Source organism: Tetrao urogallus (genome assembly GCF_951394365.1).
Source record: "Tetrao urogallus genome assembly, chromosome: Z".
Classification (NCBI taxonomy): Eukaryota; Metazoa; Chordata; class Aves; order Galliformes; family Phasianidae; genus Tetrao; species Tetrao urogallus.
The window spans coordinates 13,519,481-13,536,436 of record NC_136816.1 but is presented as its reverse complement, the minus strand read 5'-3'; the positions used below and the strand labels follow the sequence as shown (position 1 = coordinate 13,536,436).

Sequence of the window (16,956 nt, the reverse complement as noted above, 5' to 3'; positions counted from 1 at the left end):
ATTATGTAACCACGCTCCTCTTTTAATCACTTTTGATCCACTTCTTACTAACAATGATTTGATTTGACAGGAAAAGTTCTTTTTTTTTCCCCAAAGAGACACTTGACATAGAAATGAACTCTCCGTCACCTAAAAAAGAGAGAAGAATTTACTTTTTAAGCTGTTTTTTATTTGTGCTTGTATTTCATATTGTCAGCTTTCAGATGCTTGAAAAGCCAGTAGCACTGGAGGCTGAAGTACAGTGACCTACTGCTCTTTCACATTCAAATGAATAAAGTAGCTCATGCTGTAGACCTTTAGAAAGGGGAGAGATTATACTTTTTTAAGGCAGGAGGGGATTTATTATGATAGAAATTAATCCCCGCAGGCATTACTTGAGGACTGTATTCTAACCCTGAAAGTAGGGACACACTTTTACAGTATTGTACTACTAGAATAAATCCAAAGCTTAAGGCAGCTCTTTATCTTCACCCTGGATTAATGCTTCAGCAAAATCCTACAGTGGTATTCTAATGAAAATTCTCTGATTATAAAAATCTGGTTATGTTTTCATAATACCATCCCAGATTTTAGAAAATCAGCTGGTGCATCTCCCCACATGGCTAGGCAAGAAAAACTAAAATTTAAAGAAATATTTAGGACTACTTCACAGAAGTATTTTGCAGTCCCAGTTCGCAGATACAAGCTGCAGGTACTGTTTCTTTATAGTGTGTAAGTACAATCTCTTGACCCCTGAGGCTTTCAGAAAAAGAAACAACCACCTCAACTCCCACAAGACCTGTGATAAAATCATAATTTTTTTTTTTTTTTTAAATTCTGAGATTTATGTTCTGTAAATTTTTACATCTAATTCAGATCTGGATATTTGGAGTTGGCAATGCTGCTGGTTTTTTTGCTATGCTTTTTAGGAAAGATAGGCCAGAACAATAAAATGATGGATTTGCTTTTTATGTGAGAGACCAACACGCATGTATCAAACTGCCTAGGGATGAATGATGAGCAAGTGAGAGCTTAAGGGTGAGAATTAAAGGGTAGACTAATATGTATGACACCACTATTGGTGTGTACTACATGCCACCTGATTAGGAGGATGAAGATGAGGCTTTCTACAAACAGCTGGAAGTAGCCACATGACCACAGGCGCTGGTTCTCATGGGGGACTTCAGTCCATTGATGACTGCTGGAAAAGAAACACCAGCAGGCATGTACAGTCGAGATAGTGGAAGATAATTTTGACACAGATGGTGGAGGAGCCGAAGAGGAGAGGTGTGGTGCTGGGTCTTGTTTGTAAGAACAGGGAAGGACTGGTTGGGAATGTGAATTTTGAAGATAGCCTTGGATGCAGTGGCTATGAAATAGTGGAGTTTGGGATCTTACATGGAAGAAATAAGGTAATAAGTAGGATTCTAACACTTCTGTAGGAGAGCCAGCTCTGAGGTATATAGATACTTTGAGATGTCCCATGGGTAATAATACTGAAAGGTAAGGGGGCCTAAGGGAGCTGGGTGACATTCAAGTACCACTTCCTCCAAGCTCAAGATTGATGCATTCATAAGAGTTTGAAATCAGGCAAAGGTAATAAGAGACCCACATGGATGAGCAAGGAGATAATGGAAAAACTCAAATGGAAAAAGTTTATGGCATGTGGAAAAGGTGTCTGACCACTTGGGAGAAATATGTGAATATTGTCAGGGAATGCAAGGATGTAATGACAAAGCCTAAGTTCCACTTGGAATGAAATCTGGCAGGGGAGGTCAAGGACAGCAAGAAGAGCTTCTTTTAAGAGGGAGTTGGCAGAAGTGTTTAGCAAACCACTCTGTACTGTCTTTGAAAAGTCATGGAGAATGGGAGTGGTGCTTGAAGACTGGAGGAAAACTGTGTCACTGTAGTCTTCAAAAAGAGCAGGAAGGAGGACCTGGGAAAGTACAGGCCAGTCAGCCTGACTTCTGTCCATGGAAAGGTTGTGGGACTACCTATTCTGGATTTAATTTCCAAATAAATGGAAGAGAAGTGGCATTCATTTGGATTCATGGATTCATAGATTCACCAACGGAAAAATAATGCTTGACCAACCTGTTAGTCTTCCACAGTGTCATAACGGGCCCAACAGATGAGGGGAGAGCAGTGAATCTTGTGTACCTTGACTTCAGCAAGGCTTTTGACACTGTTTCCCGTAATGTTGCTGTAGATAAGCTTAGGAAGTCTGGGATAGATGAGTGGGGTGGACTGAGAGCTGGCTAACTCTCAAGAGTACAGAATGTTGTGATCCAACTAGTCTAGTTGGAGACCTGTACAAGCTGTGTTCCCCAGGGTATGTGCTGGGTCCAGTCTTGTTCACCGTCTTCATTGTTGATCTGAATGAAGGGATAGAAGGCAGCCTTAGCAAATTTGCAGATTATGCAAAGCAAGTTGGAATGGCTGGCACACTGGAAGGTTATGCTGCCATTCAGCAAGACCTGGACATGCTGGAGGGTTGGGACAGAAAGCTGAATTTTAATGGGTTTCAACAAGGGTAAGAGTAGAGTCCTACACCCAGGGAAAATTAACTTCATGCATCAGTACAAATTAGGGACTAGCCTGCTGGAAAGGAGCTCTGTGGAGAAGGATTTGGGTCTCCTGGTGTCCTGAGGCCACATCTAACCAACTTAGTCCACTTCTGGGCTCCTCAGTTCAAGAAAATCAGTGAACTACTGGATAGAGACCAGCAGAGGACCTAAAAGATGGTGAGAAGCCTGGGAGCATGTCCATTATGATAAATGGCTGTGAGACCTGGGACTATTCAGCTTAGAGAAGACTGAGGGAGGATCTTATTAATAGTTGTAAATATCAATGGTTATAAATATCTAAAGGGTGGGAGTCAAGTGAATGGGACCAGACTCTTTTTGGTTGTGCCCAGTGACAGGACAAGGGGCAGTGGGCACAGAATGGAACACAAGAGGTTACATACACACGTGAGGAAAAAATTCTTAACAGTGAGGGTGACGGAACTCTGAAACAAGCTGTTGGAGTCTTCTCTGAAAATATTCAAGAGCCACTTGAATACTTTTCCTGCATAACCTACTGTAGGGAGCCTGCCTTAGCAGGAGGTTGGACTAGATGTTCCCCAGAGGTCCCTTCCAACCTCTATGATTCTCTGATTGTGCAATATCCAGTTATTTATTTTCTGAAACTGTGCCAACAATCAGACATGAATATTGAAGTTAGGAAGTTAGCTGAACCTTCTACCTGCATAATAACCAAATTGGCATAGCAAGCAGGCAGAATAGAAGCATCTGAGAAACAGACATCTAGAAAATTTTATCTTCTCTTTCAAATAATAAGAGATACAAGTTCTCTTTTTACCTTAGGAAAAGCAAATTAGCTGCCTCACCATTGAATCTGAGTAGCAGTCTACAAGTTCCTTAAAAGAACTGCAGAGCTCATCTGTTCTCATGTTTACATTTTGCATCTCCACACAGGTGTGTCTTTAATATGATTTATTGTTCTGCTTCTCAACAGTGGTTCAGCTGTGAGGAAATGGATTTGAACTTCAACACTATACAGATGATTCTGTAAATCAGAAAGCTATTAAAGCTTTTTTTTTTTTTTCCTGAAAATTGATTTTAACACGAATCTGCTAGTGTTAGCAAGTAATTTCTCAATCTTCTTCTGAAGTTTAGGTGCTCTGTTGGGGTTCAAGACCGGGGCTCATTTGTACTACCCTGAGACAAAATTTCTATTGACTGGTTATTTTCTGGGCTGTTTATTGTTAGGTGCCAACTGGAGATTTCTTCCTAGTAACAAGTTTGGTTCATTTTATTTCTTTAGAGTGAGCTTTTAAAATATGCAATATTTCATGTAGCAGTATAGAGAATTGAATAAGAATATAGTTCTTGTTTTAGGTAAGAACAAGGGTCCAGTTCTCCCTGTCAGTGGTGTCAGAAAATGCGTCAGTTCCGTACCACCCATTGTGTAGCATACTGGTAAGGGCTGGTGTACATATCCAAAAACATCTGTGAGTAGCACCCTGAGCTCCTAACATTCATTGCCTTTGCGACTGTTTACCTCCCAGTTTTGTCATGCCTTTTCTTTTGATGGGTGTCTGCATTTCCATGAACTCCTGCAGTATTGTTATGCTTACTTCAGTATAAGTTTTTGTAAATCTCACTACTTCAATATATAATGCATACTAAATGCATTAATGGATGTATTCAATGTACAGGATGTCAAATAATAAATAAGGATGATTTTTCATACTTCCTATTTCACATAATGTGCTGTGATCTTAAATTACAGAAGAAAATGTTCCCCAAAACACACTGCCTTTCTTCTTTCACTGTTTTTTTTTCCAGTTCTGAAATGTGTGATCTGAGTCCATGTGATTATTTTTTTTAGGACTTCTTTTTTTCTTTTCATTTTTTCAAGCAGATGTTTCTTACAGTAGCAGTTCATTATAATCATTTCAGGATAATGAGTTTGTGAGTAGTGCTTCAGATGCTTCTCCTGTCCCTGATTCTTGACACTGTACCCGAGCTCTTGTCACACAGATGTGTCCAAGCAATAGACAAAGTGATTCTTTTTTCTTTTATTCATTTGCAGTCGTTAGTGACCTGTGATAGCAAATTGATTCGCAAGTAGTAATGGTAACTGACTGATGTATGTAATTTTACGTCAAAACAACTAAGAGTGCTTTACAAAGTAATGCATGCCTATGGTTGTGGATGGTACTTCTTGGTTTGCACAGTGCATCTTCTTTAGTCTTCATATCAGAAAAATTGTATCCGTAAACTGTGAATTTCTGTTCTTGTTAAGGATTGATGGGCTAACTGCTACCATCATGGTGTGCTGCATTATTTATATACAGCAGCTGAATTCCTTTCAAGTTGTCCTTTGCTGTCAAGCTAAGTATTGCGCTATTCAGTAGAGCTTCCTATAGCAGTTTATGGTGCCTTACAGGATCAGAAGTACTCTATATGGAAGCGTAAAGTTTGTCAAATCCTTTGCAATTGTTATTCCACCAGTGGATACCTGCTTGTGGAAAGGAGCGTGTCATACATTCAGCATTTTGTTTAAAGAGTGTGGCTTAAGAATGGTTATGTGAAGATATGTTAGGGAGTGGCGTGGATTTACAGAATGATTCCTTAGTGATGGCATTTAATACAAGTTAAATCATGTTACTAATTGAGTTATTCTTCATAGACAGAAGCAGGCAGTCAAGCCTAATTGCTACTAGAGAATGACAGTTTAACCTCTTTATTTCAGCTTTGTTGTATGTTTTTAATGAGTTTTGAGAAGGAATGAGAGTTCTTCAGTAAAATACCAATTTTGAGTATGTACTCGAAATTTTGTTCTTCATTTTATTTTTTCTGTCTTGCTTTTTTATTCTTAAGCAATAGTGACTTCCAGAGACAGCATGGACAAATGACTCCTTATTTGCCTTAAGAAAGTTTTTTAAAAGCTGAAGATGTGAGGAAAAAAGAACAAATCTTAAAAATGCATAATCTAATCACTTAAATATGTGTTTGCTCCTCAGTCCAGTGTGCTCCGACATAATTTGAATTTTAACTCATCCATGCAGGATGTTATGCAAAAAGGAGGAACAATGCATATACACCTATATGTTTTATATAAAACATAAAACATGAAACTTCAAAGAAAGGTACCCTAAAAGAGGTAAATTCAAAGTGGTTGTGAGTTTGGGCAGTTTTGTAGAGAAGCAAGCAAACTTATTTTCCTTAGTTCTGTTCTATACATCTTGCACCAAATCTCAAAAGTTTGACCTTGTAAGATTTTGCAGCCTGAGAGATTCCTTAGGATGAAATAATGGTAGCAATACTTGTAGAAAAAAATTTTTATGCACAACTGGACATTACCTTAATGCTTGAATTGCTGCATAATAGAAGGTGCATGTTTAGCCAGACACAGAAAAAATATGAATTATTTTTACTTCACGCCTGTATTCTTTATTGGACCCTTTTTGTAACATTTTTTTCATAATACATGCTATGATTTGTTGTTTTTTACTTTTTGTTTTTAAATAGCGGTGTTCTGCATATTGTGTCTGTTTAATTTATATAGAATTGCACGCAAACAGTGTATTATCTTTCACTATGTACTAGCTCAAAGTACAGTAATCTAAGAATTGCTCTAAGGATATAAATCTTCCCTTTATTTTATTCTCATTTACAGAGACTCTGTGGTTAAATTCTGAAACTACTTTTGTATTAAGGTTGTGTCATGTGCAACACAGTACTTTAATAGTAACAAATCCTTTAATCAGTTTCTTAAAACAAAGTGCACACATATAATCTTTTTTTCTTAAGTGCAGAGCCTTTAAAATCAAATCCTGTACATCAAAGTGAGTAGAATAACAAATTAGTGTTCAATATTTCAGCATAAATGGCCTCTTAAGAGGCATAAAATGTAAATTGAAGGGAATATTGTTGATTCAAAGGTGACATTTATTTTGTTCTGCACAATTTCACAAGCACTAAGTCATAAATAAGAGTACTAACATTTTAAGTGAGTTTTACTAATTTGAGCATGCAAGTTTGCAGAGACTTTATATCTAGTCTTAAAAAGAACTACTCCTTGCTTGTATCTGTGCACTTGCTCAGACATATGATGCTCTGAAAGCATCATATTTGATGTCATGCTGGTTTTATTGCTGACGCCATTGGTGTCCAGAGTACGTGTTTTCCCTCTTTAGTGTTATATGAATGATACAGCCTAAAAATTGTTATTGCGGTTTTTTTATCTGTTTTGACAGTCTTTACAGATGTTCTAATATTCCAGTGATTTTTTTCCAGAAGCTGTGGAGGAGTTGCATGCTCATTACTTGTTAACTCAACTATAAAATAGCAAAAGTGTTATATACTAAGCTTGCCATACTCTAGACAAACGGTCATTTAAAACAGTAACATGAAACAAAGGCATATGCCATTTGTAATCCTACTGTAAAACTGACTAGAGACAGTTAATGTTTTTTTGTTGGATAGATCCTTTGACAGCTGATGTCATTGATAACTGGACCAAAAAGTTGAATGTTGCGTTTCCCTTGGACGGATGGGAATATTAGATGGATATCAGATATTTTAATGTCTTTGTGAGAGTTTTCAGACATCTGGGTGATCATGAATTCTGAGTACAGATAGGACATTAGTCCTGAACTGGCCATGGTGGTTATGCATCCAATGATACCAGATCCTACCACTGGAGAAAAAAAACAACATGAAAAGTAGGAGATATAAGCAGTGAATACAAACACTAGTAATAGTACTTCTTATGTGTAACATTTATTAAAACTTCACAGAATTTTGCTGTAAATTATTAAATATATAGAGAGTTCAGAATTCTTTGTTTAGTGATTACCTCTAAATAAAGATGGAAATTATTTTCACAAAAGTCAGGATTTCTTCTGAAAATATTTTTTGTATTCACTGTGTATGTTATTGTTTATGTTCAGTCTTTTTGATAGTCCAATTTTCTTCAGAGGTGTGCTGCACTCTTTTTATTTCTGTGGTATAATTTAATGACAACAACAAATTCATACCAGTAACTGACAACAGAATTTGGGTCAAGATGGCTGGGTGAGAAGAGCGCTTAATGCATTTACTTCCTGTACACGGAAATAAATGATTGTTAGAGGATAACATCAGCTTTATTACCTCTAAATTGAGGGTCAGATTAGTTCACTTCAGATTTAAAAAGCCGCACAAATTTTCAGAAAAATACAAACAACACAGCTAAGCATAAATGCTGTGCTTGTAGTGGGAGATTGCAAATTCTGAAACTACAGTGGAAAATTAACAACTTGTTTGGTTTGTCAATCAATATAAAACATACAGATGAATACAGTGGTTTATCTTTTTATCTTTCATACTCTTTTTCATCTTGCATAAATGAGATCAGGGGAACAAGAAGTCAGGAAAAAATTAATAAACGTGTTCCCTTTCACTTTAATGAGAATATCCATATGGATTAACATAACAAGTGTTTCCCTTCTAGGTTTTATTTAATTTATTTATTTAATTAAAGCCAAGGGAATATAGTTTTCAGAGCAGTCAGTTCATAATGATTATTCTTTCATGACCAAAATGCCTAAGTCGTATGGATTCCAAAACAAACATCCATGGCAGGCCAAATAATGAAATGAGCACTGAGCTGAAAAGTCTCATCTTGTTTATATTCAGAGAGGGAGGAAAATGATTTCTACTTATATGTAGTCCTATGACATAGAAAGATGCCGTTGACTGTTTTCAAATAGCTGTATGTCAAATTTAGCTGGAAAATATTCAAGATAATATATGGTTAATACATGGTTAATACCATGAAGATGGATCCACGATAAATCACTTTAATAAAGGTAATTTAAAGTTGACAAATTGAAATTTAAAAAACTAACAATCAATAAAAAAAAAAAAAAAAACTATTTTTTTTTCCATGGATGTGTAGAATTTATAAAGTTTCATACATCAGTTAAATTACTTAAGTGATTCTTAGACAATGCATGAGGCATTGATCTGCTGTCTGTGAGCCAGTGAGGTGTAGGAAATCTGGGCCTCCTCACTATTACTGTAGCCCGGAACATATTAAAATGTTACTACTACTGACATAAAAATGGATTTTGTATATTTCTTTCTACAATTGCACAGCAAAAGGCAAATTTTCGATTTCAAAAGTATACAAAGTAAGATACTCCTTGGGTTTTAATAATTGCCCGTCTGTAGATGTTGCTTAAAGTTGCATCTGCAAAACTGTTGCAGAACGAAACAAGTACACAAATTGCTGGTACTTCTAAAAATGATACTGAGCATATTGTAGAATAACAACAACATTCTGGAACAGAATATGTTACCTGTAAAATGATGCAGTTTTGTAATAAATAAAATTATATGAAAAAAAACCATATATGTGCATATGTGAGCAGCAATTACTTCGATTTACTTGCAGGATTATATACCATATAATTATACTTAGAAGATTTCAGGTACCAGGTAGTACTACATTTTGGAATAATATATTTAAATGTTAGGAAACTCACTTTTTGGAGATCTGCTATCAAGCTATGTAGTTTGTATTCCCATGATTTATGTCATGCTATATTGCGTTATATTGTGAAATTAAAATATGGAAATCAATAGATCTCATAAATCTGTCTTACAAGATGAATTGTGAGATAGTTTTAAAAAAAAAAAAATCTAAATGTGTATCTAAACTTCTGAGGAAAAGTACAAAGTTAAGTCTACACAAAGAGGCATTCTTTGGAATTGCTTCCAATTATCTGACTGGAGAATGGACACAAAATTACCTTGTATTGTTCTTCCTGAATGGAAATGTAAAATGCATCATGTTTAGGTACCTGTTTTGCTGGGAAATAGAAGCTATCCACAAGGCTGTTCACTCACAAACATTAGATCAGATCTCATAGTGACAAAACAAGTATTTCAAATGTTTTCAGCTGATTCAATCCTGTGTTTGAGCATATTTCTGGATCTGCAAGAAGCTATGATTCTCTCAGGGTGTTAGAGGAGTTGCAAAAGTTGGACAGGCACTTTTTTTTAATATTTCCTCATGAAGGCTGCTTCAAATACTATTTGATAATGTATTGCACATACTAGTAGTATTGAAAACATATTCAAGTGCTGAGCATATGAAGCTGCCCTGTGGTACATTTTCCAGAGTTTACATCTTTCTGCTGTTGATCACCTTGATGCTAATTGACTTAGGAAGCTGTCTTCATCAAAAAACAATTAAATGACTAGCAAAACCTGCTCATTTGGCCTTATTTAGGAAGACTGAAACTACCTGCTGTGCCTGTGCTGGCACAATCCAAAGAAATCTTGAAGCATAGCTAGTGCATAGCATGACATGGTTTTGAAGTAGAGCAGTTTTTTTTGACTGACTGTTTCACTCTGCAGTCAGAACAAATGAGATGTGGAAGAACTTCGTGAACTTCCTTGGGATGTGGAGTGGACTGTAGAAGAACACTGGACATCTGTGAATGCCCAAATCTTTGCCATGGTATTGATATAGGTCTCTGTGTGGAGTGAAAGCCTCTCTGGAAGCACAGTTTAACTGTAGAGCTCCAGATTAAACATCATCAATTGAGTGCAACCTTACCATTAGAATTATGTAGCTCAAAATACTTCAGTGGCTTTACTTTCTACTGGTGAACTTTATCCTGAAGTTAGGTAGAGATGATCTTCCAGTGTCTGATAAAAAATCAACGTAAAAGCACACTGCTGGCCTAAGTTCTGTAGCCCATGCACAACAGTACTGTGGCATGCCTGAGCCTGATGTGTCCTGATTTAGGAATCCATATATCTGAAACAGAAGATAATATAACCAAAGCCATTCCTCTCCATTCTGAATCACACTTAGAATACTTAGAACTTGTGCATAACTTCTGCAGAGTTTTTTATGAGAATCTTTTCTTCTTTTAACCCACAGGGGACTTGTGTGACTCCAACCCTTGCAAAAATGGTGGCATCTGTCTGTCAGGGCTGAATGATGACTTTTACTCATGCAAGTGTCCTGAAGGCTTCACAGATCCGAACTGTTCTAGTGTTGTGGAGGTTGGTAAGTGCAAACTTTAACTGATGGAATGGTGTGAATGCCTTGTTAATCTCTGGTTAACCGATCAGTGAGTGATTTTGTCCACTCCTTTTTGTGTAGTGTTGTCGTTGTTGCACTGGTACTGTTGTTCTGTGTCATAGATAACTATATTGTGACTAGTAGGTTGTTAACATGCATCTTCTGGGTCTATCTGCAAAACATATTCATCCAGAAGAGTTCAGTTCTTTACTTCAGAAAGAGAAAAGATCATAATGGTAATTTAAAAGGGCTAACATTTCTCAAAGAATATTCTAATTAGAGATTTTGGTATACATTCTCGCTGATGTCAGTGATCTATTGAACGTTTAGTTTCTAATAGGCTAGGTCCAGTCAGGGAAGAGCAATTAGTTAAATAAGTAAAGTTACAGAAACCATGTAGGAGAGACTAACATAACATATAGTAGCTGCTTATCTGAATTTCGAAACAGTTATCTAGGTGGAAGTTGCAGTTAATGATGATGAACACATAGAGTGCAAATCAAATGTGTTATGATGATGTGCTTATGACTAAAAGTGAATGTAAATATGAATAGAAGCTCTAAAATGTCCAGCAGTTTAGGTCCGTTTTAAGAAAAAAAAATGAAAGTGCAAGGGAAAAGATGGTAGACAGCTCTTTATGCCATTCAGTCATTCTCAGAAGAGTGTAAGAGCTGCAAGCTGGTCAGTCTCCTATGACGTGCGTAATCAAACTCTATAATCACAAAGTAGCTCTAAAGCAGGTATGGTTTATTCAATGCTGCGCAGATACCGGGTGCAAGGGGGATAGATCCTCCTAACTTGCACACCATCAGGAAAAATTATGCTACAGATAAAGGCTGAACCAATACTTAATGAATAGTTTTCCCCAAATTCGGATACTTATTCATTACACCCCCGAGAGTTCATTAGCATGCAGACCCTCCCCTCTTGTGTGTGCGTAGTGGGTTGTGGGATGAAGATTTGTCGTCTTCCTCGCGAAGGCTTCTGACCTTTCTCACTGTAAACTTCTGACCTTTCAGGGGGGCATCCCCCCAAACTGTTTACTTCTTGCCCTGTCGACATCTACTCACCTCCCTGCCAAATGTCCTCAGGCTGTTCTCAAACCCTTATCTTTATGGCCTTCGTCCCCCTCACTATCCCAACCCAGTGTCTGCCATCCCTTATTTTCTAACAAGCTCTACATTCTTGCTTCTATAAACTAACTATTCCCCTACACCTCCCTTATTCTCAGTCACTGTGAAGACTTCTTGACATTTTACTTTCACTTATGGGGCCCTTCCCACCTTTCACCTATGTTTTCCTGAAGTAGCTGTAAACATTCACAAAGCAAAACAAAATATTAGACAATGCAGTTTATATAGGTGTATTTTCTACATACATCTTTGGTGTAGTCGTGGGAGTTAGGATAGAAGGATAAAATTCACCGAAGAGATGGCATTGTCTATCATATTTGTTCTTATTAGGAAAATAATGCTGCAGCTAGAGTGGAGGCTCTGTGGCATTACTTTCTGTCTAAAGGCTTTGCATGCCCTCTGTACGTTTCTTTTGCTGACAGCCAAAGTATTTGAAAGCAGTACAACCCTTCAAGTATTTCACATCTTATGTCAATGTTTGTAATTTATCAGCCTAGGTTACACTAACATGCTTTGGCTGATGACAGCTGAGTAGAGCTCACACATTTTATTTCTGCCAGCTGTCCTGTAGGACACCAACCTTGGGCAAAAAGGCAACACCAACAACTGAGAGCACTTACTCCTACAAATATTCTTGAAACTCTAGGAGCTAGACTCAGCACCTAGCTAACACTGTGGCATTCCTAAATCTATGCAGTTTTCATTTCTTAATAAACAAGGCTATCCAGGTATATCTGAAGACACTCTTCTAAAGGCTAAGTATGTCCCCCTCTGTCATGAGATATGGCTTGCAGGACTGGATTCAGGATCCCACAGTTGCTTATCTTTTCTAAAAGTGACACTTCAGTTGATCTAGAAGTGACTCCTAGGTCTCCACAATGCAATTTTAATTATGGCAGATTGGGTGGAATATGATTCCTCTGGACATAAGTTTCCCAGAAGCAAGTGTAATAGTTCCTCAAAGAGAGTGACCAACCTACTGGAGTAGTTAGACACCTATTGGACTTGCTCTGTCTGAAAAGTATAGATATAGTAGCTGATTATTACCTAACATTTGATTTGCTCAAGAATATATTTTTTTTCCTTGATACAGCCACCAAGAAACAGCTCTTGGGTCCTATTTCCCATCCTTTTGCTGGCTATGTTTATGAATGTTTGTTTGTCCTGCAGATACATACCACACTGTCCATAAAATGTCAGTGAAATGGGTTTACTGCAGGAAAATTTTGGATTTGTCATGCACTTTGTTGGCAGAAAGTTGCACTGTACATAATGGGGAGGATGCCGAGGATGCCAACAGTGGAAGAATTTGAAGTTTAAGTGTATTGTGATAATTACTACTGTAATTTACTGTAATTTACTTCTATGGATTAGCAGGGCTTTAAAAAAAGCACATATTCATAACTTAGTTTTGCAAACACTTCAGACAAAATATGAATTAGGTAAACAGAGTAAAACATAAGCAAATGGAGAACTGTAAAGTGTTAATAACAGTGCTTATGCAGGCAGAATATGATGTAGGTCACTCCGAAAGCAATGCCTCCTGTTTGTAATAAAGAGTACAATAGCACTATTTGATAGATCAAATTCTCCGATACAAAGCATTATTTTTCAACACAGTCACTACCATTAACTATGCATTAGCTCTCCACCAACATGTGTGGTGGCCAGCAGTGAAGGAGGTGATTGTCCTCCTCTGCTTTGCCCTCATGAGGCTATATCTGGAGTAATACATCTGTGGCATATTACTAGGGCCCCCAGCACGAGAAATGTATAGAAGTGTTAGAGTGGGATGAGAAGATGCCACAAAAATGATCAGAGGGCTGGAACACCTCTCCTATGAAGACAGGCTGAGGCTTGTTCAGTCTGGAGGAGAGACCTCGTTACAATCTTCTAGTACTTATAAATAAGAAAGAAATCATTTTTGCATATGGCTAGGTAATGATAGGAAAACATAGAAAAAGGATCAATTTTAAGCTAAAAGAGGGAACATTTAGCTTACATGTCACTGGGAAATTTTTCACTGATAAGATAGTGAGGCCCTTGCACAGGTTACCCAGAGAAGCTATGGATGCTCTGTCCTTGGAGGCATTTAAGATCAGGCTACATGAGACCCTGAGGAATCTGATTTTGTGTCTGATTTAGTGGTTATGAACCACACCCATGGCAAAGGGGTGGGAACTAGATGATATCGGAGGTCCCTTCTATGATTTTTAGCAGCAGTGAACAAGAGCCTGTGTGCTGTAGTCATAAGCAGTGGAGATGATGTACAGTTGCACAGCTGCTACAGTGGCATCACTGTTAGAATAATATTCCCACACTGTCCATCTTTCAATGTCCTGAACAGGTGAAAGTGAAAAGGTCCCAAATGCAGACTATGTGATAGATGTAGTAGGAAAGTCCAGCCAAGACTGGCAATGCACTCCACAGTCTTCACATTTGGTACAGGACCAGTCATTATCTTGCTGGAAGAGAATGATTGTCTTCTTTCTTAGCCTGACTCTGGAATTTTGAGCCTTTGGCTCAATCAGTTCTGTGATATGGAGGTCAGAGTTGATGGTTTGGTCAGGTTCCAGGAAATCTAGAAGGATCACTACATCCCTATTCCAGCACACTATACATCACTTTACCTACTCTGTGCCTTTAAATTAGTCTTTGATGGGGGATTCACATATCACCACTCCACAGAGTGGTGTTTTGACTCCGACTCATAGTGGTTTCTCCCTGTCTCATCACCAGTAATGATGTGATCCAGGAAACTGTCACTTTCAGCCTCGTATTGGATCAATAGGTTTTGCCAAACTTACATGTAGTGTTCTTTCTGTTCCTTTGTGATCACTCATGGGCCCCACCTGACACAAACGTTGTGATATTCCAGTATTGCCACCATCATTTCTATCACATTGAAGCTAATATTAAGCTCTCTGTTTGTAATCTACGAGTTCATGAGGATGAGCTGATCAAGATGCTCTACATTTTGTGGTGTGACAGTCGTGCATGGTCACGTGGAACATGGCTTTTCTCTCACAGCACTGACATCACTGCTGGAACACACCACTCACCACTGTGCTCACTTCCACTGGTTGGTGTCCACGATCATTCAGCAAACATCAGTGACTGTTAGTGCATGCCTTTTTTTCTACATGGAGGAATTCAGGGACACACCATTGCTCCACATAGCCTTGCACGTCATATGCCATTCTGTCACGCTGCCCCTGTGCTGTCATCTGTCATGTGACAGTTAAGGTGTAATGGAATATTGGGTAGAAAGCTTAACTTCTACTGCCACACCCCAATATTTACCTCTGGCATCCTGGGCCGACATCATAAAATACCAAGCATGTATTTTGAAGCAGCTCTTATACAGATTTTGTTTACAGTTCAGAGGTAGAAGTAGAGGGAAACACTGGTTAAGTAAGGGATTTGTAAAAAAATTCCATATTAGTTTAAATACAGTGTTTAACTTATGTTTGACCTTTGTAATTATACTAAATGCATCAGTTCAGAGATACCTGTTTTTTTTTTTTAATTACTGTTATATTTTTAAGGGAGAAATAGGAGAAAAAGTAACTTTTTACTTTTACTAAAAACTGGCCTAGGCTAATCCAGCATTGTCTTCCTCTGCATGGTGTAAACAACTGAAAAACTAATACTTCCAATTAGTATTCAGTTTTTTTCCTATGAAGAATACAGTGTCTGGTAGACTCCGTGAATTCAAACACTGGAACATTCTAAATAAAGAAATAAACTGCATGATGGGCTTGAGAGCAACCCAGGTATTCAGGACCCTGAATGATCACTTTCGCCTAATGTTTAGTAGTGGATGTAAGAGTGGCAAAAATATGCTAACAAAGGCTACTTCTCTTTGGCTTTCTAATGAGCTAATTATTATAGTCCTTACAATCTCAGAAAGGTTTCTTGATATTTTCCTGTAGTTGAAAGCATCAAGTTGGTTGAAGGTATTTAGCATGTTGAGAAGTATTGAGTAAGAGCAGAGTAGATTGGGTAGAAGAAATAAGGGAAGAGAAATCGATATCCATCCTGCTCCCTTTGGAAGGGCTGAACAACAATAATGAAATGCAGTAGGGTATTCTATGCAGCCTGTCATTAGATACTCCAATTTTAGACATTATTGGCTCATAGTGATGAGATATTGTTGATCTCTGACTGCTAACTGGAAGGTCACAAGCTTTCCAGGAACCAATCTCAGACAGGAGGATTTCAAAGGAAGAGACAATAGGAATTTTACTTAATCATAGAATCACAGATTATCCTGAGTTGGATGGGACTCATAAAGATCATTGAGTCTAAATGCATTAAAATGAGAAATAAAAAGATGCAATACAGGTTCGTGTAATAAAAGAACAAAAATAATTCAAGGTAGGGAGATTAAATACTTACACAGACATCTCTACTGTGAACTACCAAGTTTCAAGACATCTGCGTGAGTGTTTCAAGAATGTAACTCCAGTTACATTTTTTTATTATCACATTAAGTTAAAATGTAAAAGAAGCCAATATAATGTTAGCATCTTATTTCAATATTGGTGGTTTCTTTCTTAGACTTTACCCATGGAAAGTCATCCTGACTCTTCTGCCATAGCACTCCAGTATTTTCTGATCCTAAGAATTTGACTGAGTCTGCATAAAACAAAATTGTAATTCTGCCTTATTTTCTGCTTCTTTACACTGAATTCTATGTATACAAAGTCATGTTAAAAGAATTGAGATTGAAAGATAGATCTATACTATTATCCTGTTTGTACAGCCACATGATTCCAGTGCTCAGTGTACCCTAACAGACTGTAAATATTTGATAAACTGGAGGAGAATCAGATAGAGGCAAGCAGGAGAAATTACCCTGTGGTTCTTCTTTTCAATACAGTACATCCTCCAGTGAGGCAGAAAAGGATTTATCTTAACAGATAAGAGTAGAAGGTAATTATATTGTGCTTCCCAAATAGTAGGATCTTTTGCAAAGCTAATAAGGACACTGTGGCCTCAGTTATGCTCCTGTATCTTTAGCAAAATGAATTTTAGCTTAAATTGAAAAGATTGACATATAACATTTGTGTTGAATTGCCTTAGAGACAATGAGTTTACAGACTTTACATAATTTAAATAGCTTGCGAGTAATTCTCAGAAACCATGTAAATTACAGACGTACCATAACCTGCAGGTGTTGCATACAATTAATAAACTCTTTCATACGCATTGTTAAGTAAAACTATTAATGTGAATCCTAATC

At 37.4% G+C, this 16,956-nt stretch overlaps 1 protein-coding gene across 1 annotated transcript in view; it reads left to right on the top strand.

Annotated features, from left to right (window-relative positions):
- The window catches only part of EDIL3 (EGF like repeats and discoidin domains 3), a gene marked incomplete at both ends in the record, with an annotated part of 271,143 nt that overhangs the window by 71,687 nt on the left and 182,500 nt on the right, over positions 1-16,956 (top strand). The window contains one exon of the mRNA XM_079548148.1: positions 10,432-10,560. Coding sequence (XP_079404274.1) covers positions 10,432-10,560 — 129 coding nt within the window. The remainder of the gene's footprint in view (positions 1-10,431; positions 10,561-16,956) is intronic.